Here is a 13,252-nt window from a genome sequence, read left to right on the forward strand (position 1 = left end):
GACGTCTTTTCACCGGTCCGACTAGATCTTTTGCAGAACGAGTTTCGCTCGCTGCCCGACGTTAGAGTGATGAGCTCCGAAAACGTGTCATGTGGACCATCACGCATTCCTTGGTTCTTATCATTTTCATCAAACGCACAGTGCTCGAAAAACAAGAGAACTATGCCGCAATTAATTTCCTGTGGATGTTCCTGGGGAAAAATTGAGATATTTTATTGGAACTGCTATTCTCTAGCACTGAACGTACCACGGTCAAATGCCGCGGTTTTATATTTTACAATAATTGAAATTATAAAAATTCCTATTACATTCTATTATATTGAAAGTTACGGACCATCTCAATAAATGTATTGTTCTCATTTTAGGCAACGTTTATCAGATACATTTAATGCTTGGTTCAGTATTGAAATTTTAGAAATTACAGTGCGTGTCCTATTGTCCTCATTCTTGAGTCGATAACCTATTAATTCCTTGCAGGCGAGAATTGCCCAGTCATTGGGATAATAAAATTGGTTGCTGATTAAATTAGTATTTACTTTTAATAATCGTATTTTGATACATGAATGGTATAACAGGCGGTCAGATCTCTCAAGACCAGTACCACAAGAAAGAGTACCCTTTCAACCGATTCTCCTCTGTCCCATTAACTCGAGGAACGAACGAAATGTTAGGTTGATGACCGAATTCGTTCGACAGGTACTTCACCTGTGTATCGACACCATTTTCACTTTGTGCTCGATAGCTGCCGTCCTTCGCACCACTTCTGAACCCATCTTCGTGATGCTCGTGAGACGTGATGCTGTAGTTGAAGCGGTAGAAGACGTCGCCTCCTTCCTTTCGAGGGAATTTGCTCGTTGCATTTGTGCTGTTCCTTCTGGGTGCATCCAGGAGGCTTTTTCCTCTTCTCAGGTTCGAAGAGTCCTTGGGATCTTCTGGGATTTTGTTCTTTTCTTGAAGCTGTGTCTCTTCTGATGGTACTCCGCCTGCAAAATCGACGATTGTGTAAAATAGAGAGAGGTTTGCGACGGTAGAATTGCTGATTGTAGATATTTTTAATAATCCGGTAGCAGTATTTATATAAGTCTAGGTTTCTTCGGATCCTCATTTATCAATTTAGTCAAATATAGAAACCCATCGGATTCTCGTTAGGGCTACTCAACTAATTCGACTGTGGATCTCTATGCGAAATAAAAATTGTCCAAATTGTAAGCAATAGAAAATTCTTGAATTCTTCTAATGTCTTTTCAGTTTTACATTTGACCTATCCATTTCCGTCATAAATGCATGAAATCTATAAATAATAAATCGAGATTACCAGGTTTTGCATTTGCAGTAATCTTCTTCAGAAGAGGTCCCAATTTTGGTCTACCAGTTGATGCACCAGTTGTCGAAGTAGGTTTCACGCTGTCAGTTGCATTGTTTCCTATTTCAGGAATCTTGCATCCCCCACAGGCCTTCGACACAGCCTCCACCAGCTTCTTCGCAGCTTCCGGTCTGTCCTTGAATATCTCCAGCGCATCCTTCACTTGTGACATCAATATTACAACGGATTAGCGAAAGTTAAAAGAATGTAGGCGATCGATAATTTGTAGACTCACGGGAGGTGATCTTTCTGTTTCGCATTCTGGTGATAATGAAGTTGTCGTCCTTATCAGTAGCATAAGCTGTCTCGTGGTACACACCGTCCGCCGTTATGAACCCGTATTCCCCTGTGACGAGCCCCTCAGCATCTCATAAAATCAACAATCATCGGTATTTTATCTTAACTATCTCAGTATATTAATAATCTTGGATCACATATCTCTGTACAAAATTTTCTATGGCGTACAAAGATTAAATATAAATTTATTCTTCATCCTACAAATTTACATTGCACCCTCCAATCATTTCATTCTCCCCTTATCAAAGTGAAAGCAACAGCGTCCCCTCGAATAATATCTGCAGTCTCTCACCTTTCTTCTCAAACCGGTGCTGAAAATCGGTGATATTGAACGAGAACTGATAAGGCCGATCGTCCACATTCTCATCCCCCATCGCAAAATTCCCCCAAAAAACACAACAAAGACACAGAATCTTGCCAATCATTTTGCAGAACGAGCCAGCGTAGATGTTCGCAACAGAGGATCACGATACTGAATGAAGAGGACGATTCGATCCTCGATCGATGAACGGTGACGCAACGTAAAAGTGTTTTTCCCGCCGCGAGGGAGATGTCGAGAAAACCGTGGAATCTGCATCGCGCAAAAATAAAAAGATCCGCACAGCCGGACGAGAGGATTGCAGACGCTCGCTTTCACGCGTCTCGCGACTTCGAATAATTGCACAAAGACTCGGAACAGTCGTAAATCGCGGATCTTCGCGGTGGATCAGCTGAGAGGAGGGCTTGTTCACGGCGTCGCGTCGCGTCGTAAAGCCCGAGTCATTTGTTCGAACCTCCTTCGAGTATCGCTCGCTTTAAATGATCTCCGCGTCCCCGTGCAGGCTGTAAATAATCGACAACGAAACATAAATGCGCCATCGTGTCGAGCTTGGCCATCTTCAAATCCCAGAGTGGACTTACGAGAAAAATCTTCCGCCTTTTATTTTCTTTGCATTTCTTTGCAGACTAACATCTACAAATATTTGGACAATTGTTGACGATTTTCGAGAGGGACGTAGCATTTTTTTACTATTTTTATATGCACGTGTCATCGACGAATGGACACGTACTCTTGAGTTAAGTTTCAATTAAAAAGGAGAGGACGTTCTCCTTGAATTTTTGTTTCTAAGGGTGCGTGTCCATTTGAGAGTAAAATTGAGTTACTCTCGAGAATCAAATTCGTCAGTGTTTTATTTTGCATAGCACTCTCCGATAGCACTCTCGAGTGCTATTCCTTTCGTGCGAAATAAAACACTGACGAATTTGATTCTCGAGAGTAACTCGCGACAGTTTTACTCTCAAATGGACACGCACCCTAATAAGCTAACGCTCGCGATCAGAGCACGAATACAGCGCAGAAACACCTGGACTCTTGTTTCCATCTAAAGCAACAATCGTTTTTACGATTCCACGTGTTATAAACATTCATACGCGTCGAATTGCTCATAGGCAGCATTTCGTATTGATCGATACCTCCCGTATCAAAGTGTTACCATCTGCAGAGTCATTATTACCACGATCCTCCGATCTGTCTATTGTAGCCACTGAGTTATTAGATTCACCGTGTCCTAGAGATTTTTCTCCGCCGATAGAGGCTCGTAATAAATCGACGGTCACTCTAAGTCTGAGGTAATCTAACACAGGAATCGATGTTTGTAATGTCAGCGTTATTTCTAAGGAATAGATGAATCTCGGTGAAGGGAGGCTGAGTACCTGTGCACAAGAGATAGAACGGACAGAAGTAATAAATGCAACCAATTAATATCGTTAAAGGCTATGACGTCTCGTCATAGCGAAGAAACGAATAACGTTAGTCGAAACGATTCTTAATCGATTCCACTTAAGAGATCGAGGAGACATCGACTGGCATTGCCATGACTCGATTCGCGGAGATTCCATTTAATCAATCGTATTTAGAAAATCGAGAAGAGATCATAAAGCAACGTTAGCACGATCGAGCGACGACTTTAATTAGAAAGCCGGCGCGGCGGTTAATCGATTTCTGTAAAAGCGGAATGCTTGCACGTTGGCTGCGATCTAAGGCATACAAAGATTAGGCTCGATTCGTCAAGTACGCGGCGTGCATCGTGCATTTTATAGTTTAGAAAACGGTACAGCGTGACGTCTCGAGGGGAGAGCTGTCGATACAGGATCGATGGCGGTCGGCATACTAACTCGATCTACAATGTATGTGAGTACAATCGGTAGGTGGGTTTCTGGCACGTATACGCATCGCGAATATCGAGGCCTCCGGACGATAAAGCGTCGTGGGCGGACGTTTCGTCACGTGCGTCTAACGTCGATCCAAATCCGACAGTAACGATCGCGCAGTCGGTTGCGTCGTTTCCTTGAAAAAAACACCGCTCCAATTTTTCCATCCCGCGACGCGGTCGCGCGATTCGCCACGAGACGCGCAGCTTTTTTCTGCGACAGAATGACAGCCCTACGAAATCGACGCCGGGATCGTACAAATTTCGATTTCGACGTTGAATCAAACGGCCGAGAAAAGGGAAACCGGCACGATCGCGGAGCCGATCGCCGCAGAATCTGGACCAAAATGCCGTTACACGGGCGCCTAAGTGGGTCACTAAATATCCACGTCTCGCGTTCCGTCCCAGGAAACCCGTATCGTTTCGTCGACGATTACGTGGAGCATCGTAACACTGTTAAACAACCGTATATTTCCGTGCCACAGTTACAAATCGTACAAAAATTCGTCGTCATCGTCGATCAAGCACTGATTTTTCCCCCGACGAATCGAGCAACAACACCGGCTCGCGAGTAATCTAAGCAAACAAGGTACACGATCAGTTCGTTAAACGGCTGTTTCCGCGATCGACGCTGTTCATCTTCCCAGCAGACCCTCGTCGTCGTCTTCCGGTTGATGATAACTGTGATAATAGTGCTCGTGGTATTCAGGTTTATGGACCACGACCACCTCCGAGGTTTGCGAGTTCTTCAACATGTTGTAGAGGATCATCAGCAACGCCAGTTTTCCCACGATGATGCTACGCAGCAGGCTGAACTTTATCGAGGCGAGAGTGGCTGGCAGCATCAGTATCTGGAAGTCGACGAATTAGTTAATTCGTGGTCGAGGAACTCTGCTGCTCGTTAACGCGTTCGCTACCAGCATCTGTTCCAGTGCTTATCTGCATTGTTCAAATGTTTGTGCTGTTGACGAAACATTAAATCAATTCAGCTGAGCATTTAGCATTTTTATTTTAAATTGATAAAACGAATTTGTCTAGTTTTATTGAAACTACGCCATAAATTAATCGACGGTGGTAGCGAGTGTGTCAACGCACTCGCTGACATCATATTTTTCGCTAACAAGCTTTGTAATTAATAGACTCCGGATTTTATGCTTTTGTGACAAAAATGAGTAGGTGCATTTTAAAATTAATTTTAAAAAGATTTGATAACACCATTATTTTCAACTTGATAAAATGATTAAAGTAGAGCCTTGTCTCTCGCAGTTTGACGATTTTTATGCAACATAAAAATCCGCCGTCTAGTAATTAGCATCTTTGTGACAAAACAAATTAAAAAGTAAATTAACGAGCAGACTGCAGGAATCAAATAGAAAGTTTCTTTCTTCCAGATCTTTAAATTAATTTAATCCTCCTGCTGTCTCAAATTTGAACTACTCGAAATTCAGTAAATTCCGATCTACTAATGACATTTCTATTTTAATTTTACAGCGGAGCAGCTTCCGGCCAGCGAAATCAATTACTCCCATATTCCAGTTTCTAATAATTAATCCGTTCCACAAATACTTCTCTTGTGAATCGCACGGGAACTTAATGGAAATTACTGGAATTGACTTTCTTTTTACGATATCGTGATCGTCACACCGTATAGAGTTCGATGTTAACGCAACGACTGCGTTAACACTAGATCTACCAGACCAATTAAATTGACCGACTTTATATTTCCTACTTCACAAATAATGAAACTATAAAGATCCTCCTTGGGAGAATATCTCGAGAATTGTTTTTCTAATGAATTAGGGCCATTCAGACTGCTGAATGCGTCCGGTACTAAATTGAGAGTGGCATCGCACCTGCATGAGCAAGGGGGCCATCATCATCGCAGATCCGATCCTGCTCAAAATACCTTTGAACTTCAATCTTCCCTCGCCCCTCTGCTCCATCTCGCTCTCTGAAAAAAAGGCTCTAGATCGTAACAGCATCGTCTCAATTGTATTAGTGCAAAAATTCGTGCCCGAACATTATTCCATAATTTTTCAAAGTCTATGGGCCGTGGCTAAAGACTTTTTCGTGAATCCTTCAATAACATCAACAGTTTCAATTGTGAACCAACAAGTCACAAAATATTTTTATTATTATTATTTATTATCGCCTTGCCCCTCGGCTTTGACGAGGACTGCCCTCTTCGCTCTCACACGATTTTATGTAACGCAATACAGCATAACATAATACGCAATCCTATGTAATATAATAATGTATAATCTTTCGTACACTTTCAAAGTGATACTATACGGAATAATATTCAGAGAATCCATGACATTCTCCTGCCTAAATTGTTTTAATATTATTTATTTTAATATTTGGTGGAGGTGTGTCGTAAAATGTTAAAGTGGTACAAAGAATCGAGCACGAGCTTTCGCACCGGCCGAATAAAATTGTGATGCTCAAAACGTGTCTCACCTGTCAACAGAGACGACATTCGCACGACGATAGTGGTCTCGTTGTCCGCGAGGCGGAACCTGATCCCTCGAGATATATCGAACTGCAGGGTCCCGTTCGACTTCGCGAAATCCTTTCGATCCTGATCGGCCGCAACAAATTTGTTGGCCGCGATTGCGAAACAGAGCCACCAGACCAGCGTTTCCGGTCCGTTCATAGCTCCGAGTTTGAAAAATCTACAAACTGAGGTCGAGTCGGTGCACACGCTCTTCGATGCTCGATTGATCCAAACGATTGATCTAAATCGATCAAAGCCGAGCAGCTTCTGGACCGCTCGCCGGTTTTCCCATCGCACTTAAATCAATTTCCCTCGCCTATCGGGCGCCTAATCTAAATATTAAGAACCGTTACCGACAGGATCACGCGTGCCGCGTTTTTCCATGTACTTATCGCTTTTCTCCCTCACTTCCGGCGACAATGTCGATCCGCGACGATCGGAGGGATTTTGTTTGTCCCGGTGTCAACGCGTCGGTTAACGTTGGTATGCGCTCGCGGGATTAGGTGTATATTAGATAAACGGGGAACAGGAAGCTCGTCGGCTGCCGCGCTTCAGACTACTGACCGATCTGCCGAGCGGAGAGAAGACATTTTTCCTTTTTTTGCTCCTAAGCGTACCCCACTAAGCCGGGAAACTGGGTCTGTGCAGTCTGTCGATTCAATTCATGCCGTAGAATGCGCGCACGCGGTTGGCTGCGTGCCCCCGCACGATCAGCGGACCTTGACACGCGGAAAATTCAACGTCAACTCCTGCGAGCTCCTGCGAGCACGTATGGAAACCCTGAGAGAGATCGAGGATCCGCAGCTTTCGATCTCGGAATTATCCCCGAGCTCTTCTCCATTTTGGAAGATCTCGAACAGCCTGAAAGTCTGGGACCACGCTGACAGGACAACAGAGATTGGCGATTTATCATTTTAATAAATAACTTCGAACGGTGTACATCGATCCATAAATAATTCGGCGTCGATTCTTACAAGCTACAGGTAAACTGAGGTATACGGTTACGGTTGGACCCTTTCGTTCCCGAGACACTTAAAGTACTCGCACATATAAAAATAATACTATTATTCAAGATACGTTGCCGCGTGTCTAAGGTGGGAGCGAAAGGATCGGAGTCGACTTAATCTACGAATTTGGTTCTACGCTTCGACCTAGCGGTCCAGGAATTATGTTAATCCTACGAGCTCGAATGGGAGACTGTGGGGAGTCACCGAAAATTGCCATAACTTTGCTACATTTGTCTCAACCCCTTCGCGTCATATGATAGGTCCCACACAACATCACGTTCATGAAACTATTTACAACGTTAATCTTGACATAAATCTTTTATGAAATTATATTCTGCTTTATGTCTCACTGTGTCCAAGTAAAGAAGGCAGATGTATTGGTCCAGAAGAGAAATAATTTGCGCTCCTCTCTTTTTGAAAATTGTGCCAAATTGGCTACTTAGGGTCGGCAATTAAAAGTTTACAGTGGACGCGAAGGGGTTAAGCGTGGTCCGAGAAAATGCGGGCAATTCCACTCGCATTTTTGGATTCTGAACTTAGAACAGTTCCCAGCGCGAAGGGTCAAGTCCCCCGGACATGGGGCCGGTGTTAGTTTAAGTAAAATTGGTCTAAAATCGTCGCTAGAGTTTCTACAGTTCCTTTGGTTCGCGATAAATGCCATCCGAGGCCGAGAAAGTCCTCGTGTCTCCGATTCTCTGGACGATCGGTGTACACGGAAAGAAAACCGCAGCGGCCAGCCCATCCGCTGTCCATACTCGATGGAAAAAACGGACGATAAAGAAAAGGAACTACCAGGATATACGATAGCCTGGTTCCGTTTGTGGTCGTCGTCGATGGAACAGTTTCTCATTTGCAGTAGGGCGAGCAGCCTTATTATTATCCTCTGTAATAATAATGATCGTCGTTTTCTGGACCGCTGTGCGGCATCCAGCCGCTGTACGCGTGATTCTGACCGAATGGAGGAACGTTATGCACGTGCACGTGGATCGGCTGTGATGATGTGTTCTGCTGCCAGCCGGATGTGAACTTTGCTATTATGGTGCTCAGCTTCAGCACCAGCAGGGCCACACCTGCAATAAAATTCATGTTAATTACATTTAACAACTGCGACCTTAAACCCATGTATTCTGCTGAATATCGAGCGACAATTGCCAATCCTTTTCGTGTCGTACAAAATCAGATCTCGTTACCTTAACTTCTCAGGTTCGAACTAAATTTCCTTGATAATTTTTCTGAATAATGTACACTGTCTCGTACACTTTCTCTGCTGTTTAGTTTATGGAGTTAATCGACGTGCCAAATGGGCGGCTCGTTTAATACAGTGCAGTTTCACCGTGTACGGAGAGGTTTCCGGCCGAGTGGGCACACGATGACAATACTAATCAAATAAAAAAGAAAGTGGGTCCACCGGTAAAATTCGGTGGTACGTTTTCAAACTCAGCGAACCGGTGAACCATGGACAGACATTATCGATAAACGGGGACGATGTCTCCTGATTGTGTATGCACCTAGTGTACATACCAAACTCGCACCGTTATCTCTCCGTACGAGGGAACAATGCTCCATAATTCGTGCTTACCGATGAGCAGTCCTTTCAGCGAGATCACCGTCAATACTGTGAGCATCGTCATCATCACTCCCATTTTGTACACCATCGGCATCAGCATGAATTGTATGCGCTTCACTCCGAACGTTCTCGCTTGTCTGGTCGACTCTGAATAATCACAAAATTCATTAACATCCCCTCCTTACAATTAACGATAGATTCACACACGTTCATCGATACGCACGCTTATCAATCGTGTGTTCGATTAGCCAAAAGTAGAAGGTAGTAACGAGTAACTAAAAATTTCTGTCTCTAATTTATCCAGTAATTTTAACCCTGCTGATCTCTCCAGAACTGCTACAGTAAAATCTTCATTCAACAATTTAACGCTACGCCCCTTTTTTATTTCTGTACCAATTGAGCCATTGTAGCTCGCAATAAAAACGACTACAGCAATTTTCATTGCGCCCCCCAATTTCTCCCGTCCGAACTCTTAAATGTCAAACTGGACCCTAAAGTATTTTTTTCAAAGCTTGGTTAAATTCAAATCGAGTCAAACTCATTGGGAAATACTTCTGAAGATGACAATGCTAACTAGAAACACGAATGTAACCGAATTTGCTTTATTGAACGATAAAGATATTTGTAAAGAAACAATGCAATTGGAAACGTTACATTTAGTTTTCTATGTATTCCTTGATATAATTGGACCAAATGCAATCCACGTTGTAATAATCAAACTTCACAAGATTCAAATAATAATCTCCGTTTGTCTAGGGTGTAAAATGATCTGGGAATCAGCAGGATAAAATCAACAAGTTCCACGAACCCAGTGCCAAAAAACGAGCATGATAATGCATCGTACTCACCTTGACCTTCACCCCCATCGATCAGTCCATCCAAGAACTCCGTGACCACTAGCACATCAGGGTCGACGCCGTCCTTGGAAATGGGCAAAATCTTGGAGACTTTGTCTTGTAGATGTTGGCCGTGGTCCAGCTCGTCGGCTCGAACGGTCTCGATGCATTTCGAAAAAGTGACCGCGAGCAGCAGGCACGCGAGCGTGCAACCAATCGGCCGCATTATCGAACCGGTTGCTTCGCGATCACGTGACCGTGCTCATCGACGGAGCGGGCACCGGTGCACTCGGCGAGGATGCAACTGAATGCAACGGGTGCAACAGCGACGGGTTTCACACTGGGTTTCGTTCACTCTTGAATTTCGGCGGTGGAACCACGGAATTCGCGGGACGTGTTAATCGGGGCCGCACGAGTCGCCGTATGATTCGGACGAGCGGCCACGGCGCCGTTCCGACTCAAAAGAGGATCGAGAGACGTGTGCGCGGTAGATCTGCGCGCCGCCTCGAATTCACTCCTGCCCGGCAATTTCGTCGGCGTGACGGGAACAACGCTTGAAACACTTTTCGAGCACCGGCCCATGGAGCGGCGCTAGAGCCCGATAACCGTCTCGCTGGCTTTCGAGGCACGCGTGCCTTTTTCACGCGATCGCCCACCAATCCACTCTGTTTCCTGCGTGGAACTTCCGCACGTGATGCCATGAAAAAATACACCGTCATGCGAAATGTATTTCTTCTCTGGCAACGTTTGTCTTTCGAGGAATTGCTGCGCCGCGTTTGATAGAACGCACGCTGCGCGGCGCGGATTTCAACCACCACACTTTGTAACATTACCACTCTTTCTTTCAATCAGGACTGAAGATCCAGCAACCAATTTTTCCAAAGATTTTTCTTCCGATTTAGAATATTTCCATTCTACATAATTTTCTTCGTTTTGTGTATATGAGGTAACGTTAAAAATGTTTTGAATAATTTCTATTGCCGCCTCAGAGTCGCCATTCGAGTGCAAAGGGTTATAGTTCCGTGAAGAGCATCCAGAAAAACTTTTTCGAGACAACCTAATAAATTAACCTAATCCGGACCAACGGATGCCAGACCGAGTAGAACGAAATACAGCACAGACTAAAAAACATGAACCACAAAGGGTTCCACTAATGCAGAACATGGAGGCCCAGAAAATGGTTCGAAAGGATTGTTCCGTTCTCCGCCGTCGTTTCGTGTGTATCGGACGATTGCACGGCGTCCCACTTTTGGTATCACTGTCACGGTCACTGTCCCGCAATCATCGGAATTACCTGGCGGCGCGGTAACACATTGCTCTAAGATCTTCTCGGCGAATGCTATATCGCAACGCGAGCGAGAGATGAAAAAGCCTGGAATAATAGCCAGACTATCCTGTGCTCCTTCGGGTAAATGCGTTTTTAATCGGCCCGCGACCTGTTAATTAAAAGCGATCCGCTTCCTCGACGGGGCTAACACGACTGGTTCGTAATCTCGACGTAATTGCGCCGACTAATGACTTTCCCAGCAAGTCAACCGCCAACTGACCTCTTAACGCGCCGTTCTAGAGATCATTAACACGGCGACCGGCGAACTTGCGCCCACCAAACTCCCGCGAAGCCATGGCAATTTAATTAACAAAGTCAAAATGAGAAGCGGAAATGTTACTGGTTGTTACACATTTTTTCTTTAAATTGTACACCCTTTCAGATCCTCGAAACGAGTTGATGCGATTTAAAACGGTCCAAGGTCGTCGATATATCAATTCGTTCCGGTGATTAAAGAAAAAATCTGTTTTCTGTTCTTTTTTTGCAATTGTGTGAAGCAATTTTTATTTTGTATAGAGATCCGCAGTCCGCTCAAATGTGGCACTAGAAGAATGAAAATTTAATGTTTTGGCTTCTAGATCAATTGTTTTCGTATTGAAAGCCATGTGTGCTCTACCGTGACGACGTTATTTGAAACTTTTCTACGATGGTGTATAAGAATGGTGTGTAAAACCCTTGTGAAGGGTTAAAAATGAATGAAAAATTTCAACGGCCACGCGTAACGTGACAGTTATCTGCGACGATGTTACGATTTCGCCGACCAGCAACGAATGAAGAAATAAAGAGGCGATTGTCCGAGGTCTCGACCGCACAAAATTTCCCATCGAAACCGAGAGTGTCGTAAAGTCTCGGTTGAACGCGCGAACCAGTCGCACTTTCGATGGTAGTTACGGCTAGGATTCATTGCCGAGCCGTTGTGAACGCGGCTTAAAGGGACAAGCCTACCGCATACCGGATAAAAGGAAGAAACGCTGTACAGGTTTACTGCGTCGGCTTTGCTCAGTGAACGAAGAGGGAATGCGAGGGAAGGAAACGAAGAACGAACATCCGTGGCCATCTTGGAAAATAATGCGCGTCGTAAAAATTCTTTACCCCGGCCGCCGAGCCGCGTCAGTGTGTGCTCCTCTCTCTCTGGCCGTCCCTCTAGTCTCGATTCCCTCAAGGACTAAAAATACATCCCTTTGCGCCCAGCACAAGCAGTATCGAAGACGAACCTGAAACCCGGCCTCCTGCACTTTGTTCGTGCAGCTTCGATTCTGCGCCGACTGCTTCTTCTTCTCCTGCCCCTTCCGCCCCGGAGACTCTGTCTTCTTGCTCGCTTTTCGATGCAACGAGAGTACAAAACGCGGCGAACGATTTAATGGCTCGTCCGAGGAATCGCGAAGGAAACGTCGTAACGTAACATAAGAAAACCACGATCGCGAAAGGCGTCGTCGCTTCGGGGTTGAAAAGAATTTTTGGTCGAACAGTTTCTAACCCTCGTCTGGTGGGATCAGGATCGCATCGTTTTAGAGAAATTACAAAAATATCTATGTAATTGCATTTACAATAGAGTTAACGCTTCAAGCATGAACTGGATTTTTAGGGGAGGTTCGAACAGTCTCTCTATCCCTTTTCCGATGGTACCAGGATTGTCTGTGACCCAGTTCGCTTCTTGCTTCTTCCTTTAAATGCTCGGCAAGAACACACGATTACAGAGGAATTACGGAAATGCTACTGTGTTTTGTATCAGACTTGAGGCTTCAGAGGCGAAACGAATTCTTAGCTGAGATTCCAACAGCTGCTAACCCCTGTCCGACAAATGCAGGGTCACGCTTGACCCAGTTACGTTCGGTGCTCGCTACAAAACGATCGGTAACAACACGTTGTTACGGAGTAATCTTGCAAATATGCACGCTGCTGTATTCGAAACTGGAAGAACAGCGAACCCAGGCCATAAAGTGAAAAATTTTTAAAATTGCACTCTCAACGATACTCCATATCACTGCATACCGCTGCATCGATTAAATTGACCCAGCATCCGTTCTCCGGTTCTCCAGCTCGAACTGCCCGTTCTCCAAGATCTCCACAGCTTCTGCAACGATCGCTGGAGCAGATCGTCGCCCAGGTTTCCTATCGCATCGAAATCCTGAAGAATGCAGTCAAAGTAAGTGCATCGGTCAATCGTTG

The 13,252-nt window shown here is 44.7% G+C and overlaps 3 protein-coding genes across 3 annotated transcripts; all 3 read right to left on the bottom strand.

Annotated features, from left to right (window-relative positions):
• Positions 1 to 588: 588 nt before the first annotated feature.
• On the bottom strand, positions 589 to 2,229 carry LOC143358965 (uncharacterized). The gene is made up of 4 exons (XM_076796563.1): positions 1,953 to 2,229; positions 1,599 to 1,730; positions 1,370 to 1,525; positions 589 to 977 (listed from the first exon to the last, which is right to left on the bottom strand). Exons 1-4 carry the CDS (start codon positions 2,083 to 2,085, stop codon positions 589 to 591), a joined length of 810 nt encoding a protein of 269 aa, XP_076652678.1. The 5' UTR covers positions 2,086 to 2,229.
• A 1,946-nt stretch (positions 2,230 to 4,175) lies between these two features.
• Positions 4,176 to 6,967, bottom strand: LOC143359029 (uncharacterized). Its single transcript, XM_076796695.1, has 3 exons — positions 6,310 to 6,967; positions 5,703 to 5,800; positions 4,176 to 4,700 (listed from the first exon to the last, which is right to left on the bottom strand). The coding sequence occupies exons 1-3, from the start codon at positions 6,503 to 6,505 to the stop codon at positions 4,485 to 4,487; spliced, it is 510 nt and encodes a 169-aa protein (XP_076652810.1). The 5' UTR covers positions 6,506 to 6,967; the 3' UTR covers positions 4,176 to 4,484.
• Positions 6,968 to 7,681: 714 nt separating this feature from the next.
• LOC143359100 (uncharacterized) lies at positions 7,682 to 10,157 on the bottom strand. Its single transcript, XM_076796823.1, has 3 exons — positions 9,769 to 10,157; positions 8,933 to 9,067; positions 7,682 to 8,423 (listed from the first exon to the last, which is right to left on the bottom strand). Exons 1-3 carry the CDS (start codon positions 9,980 to 9,982, stop codon positions 8,230 to 8,232), a joined length of 543 nt encoding a protein of 180 aa, XP_076652938.1. The 5' UTR covers positions 9,983 to 10,157; the 3' UTR covers positions 7,682 to 8,229.
• Between the last annotated feature and the right edge of the window lie 3,095 nt (positions 10,158 to 13,252).

This window comes from Halictus rubicundus, chromosome 1, assembly GCF_050948215.1.
Source record: "Halictus rubicundus isolate RS-2024b chromosome 1, iyHalRubi1_principal, whole genome shotgun sequence".
Lineage (NCBI taxonomy): Eukaryota > Metazoa > Arthropoda > Insecta > Hymenoptera > Halictidae > Halictus > Halictus rubicundus.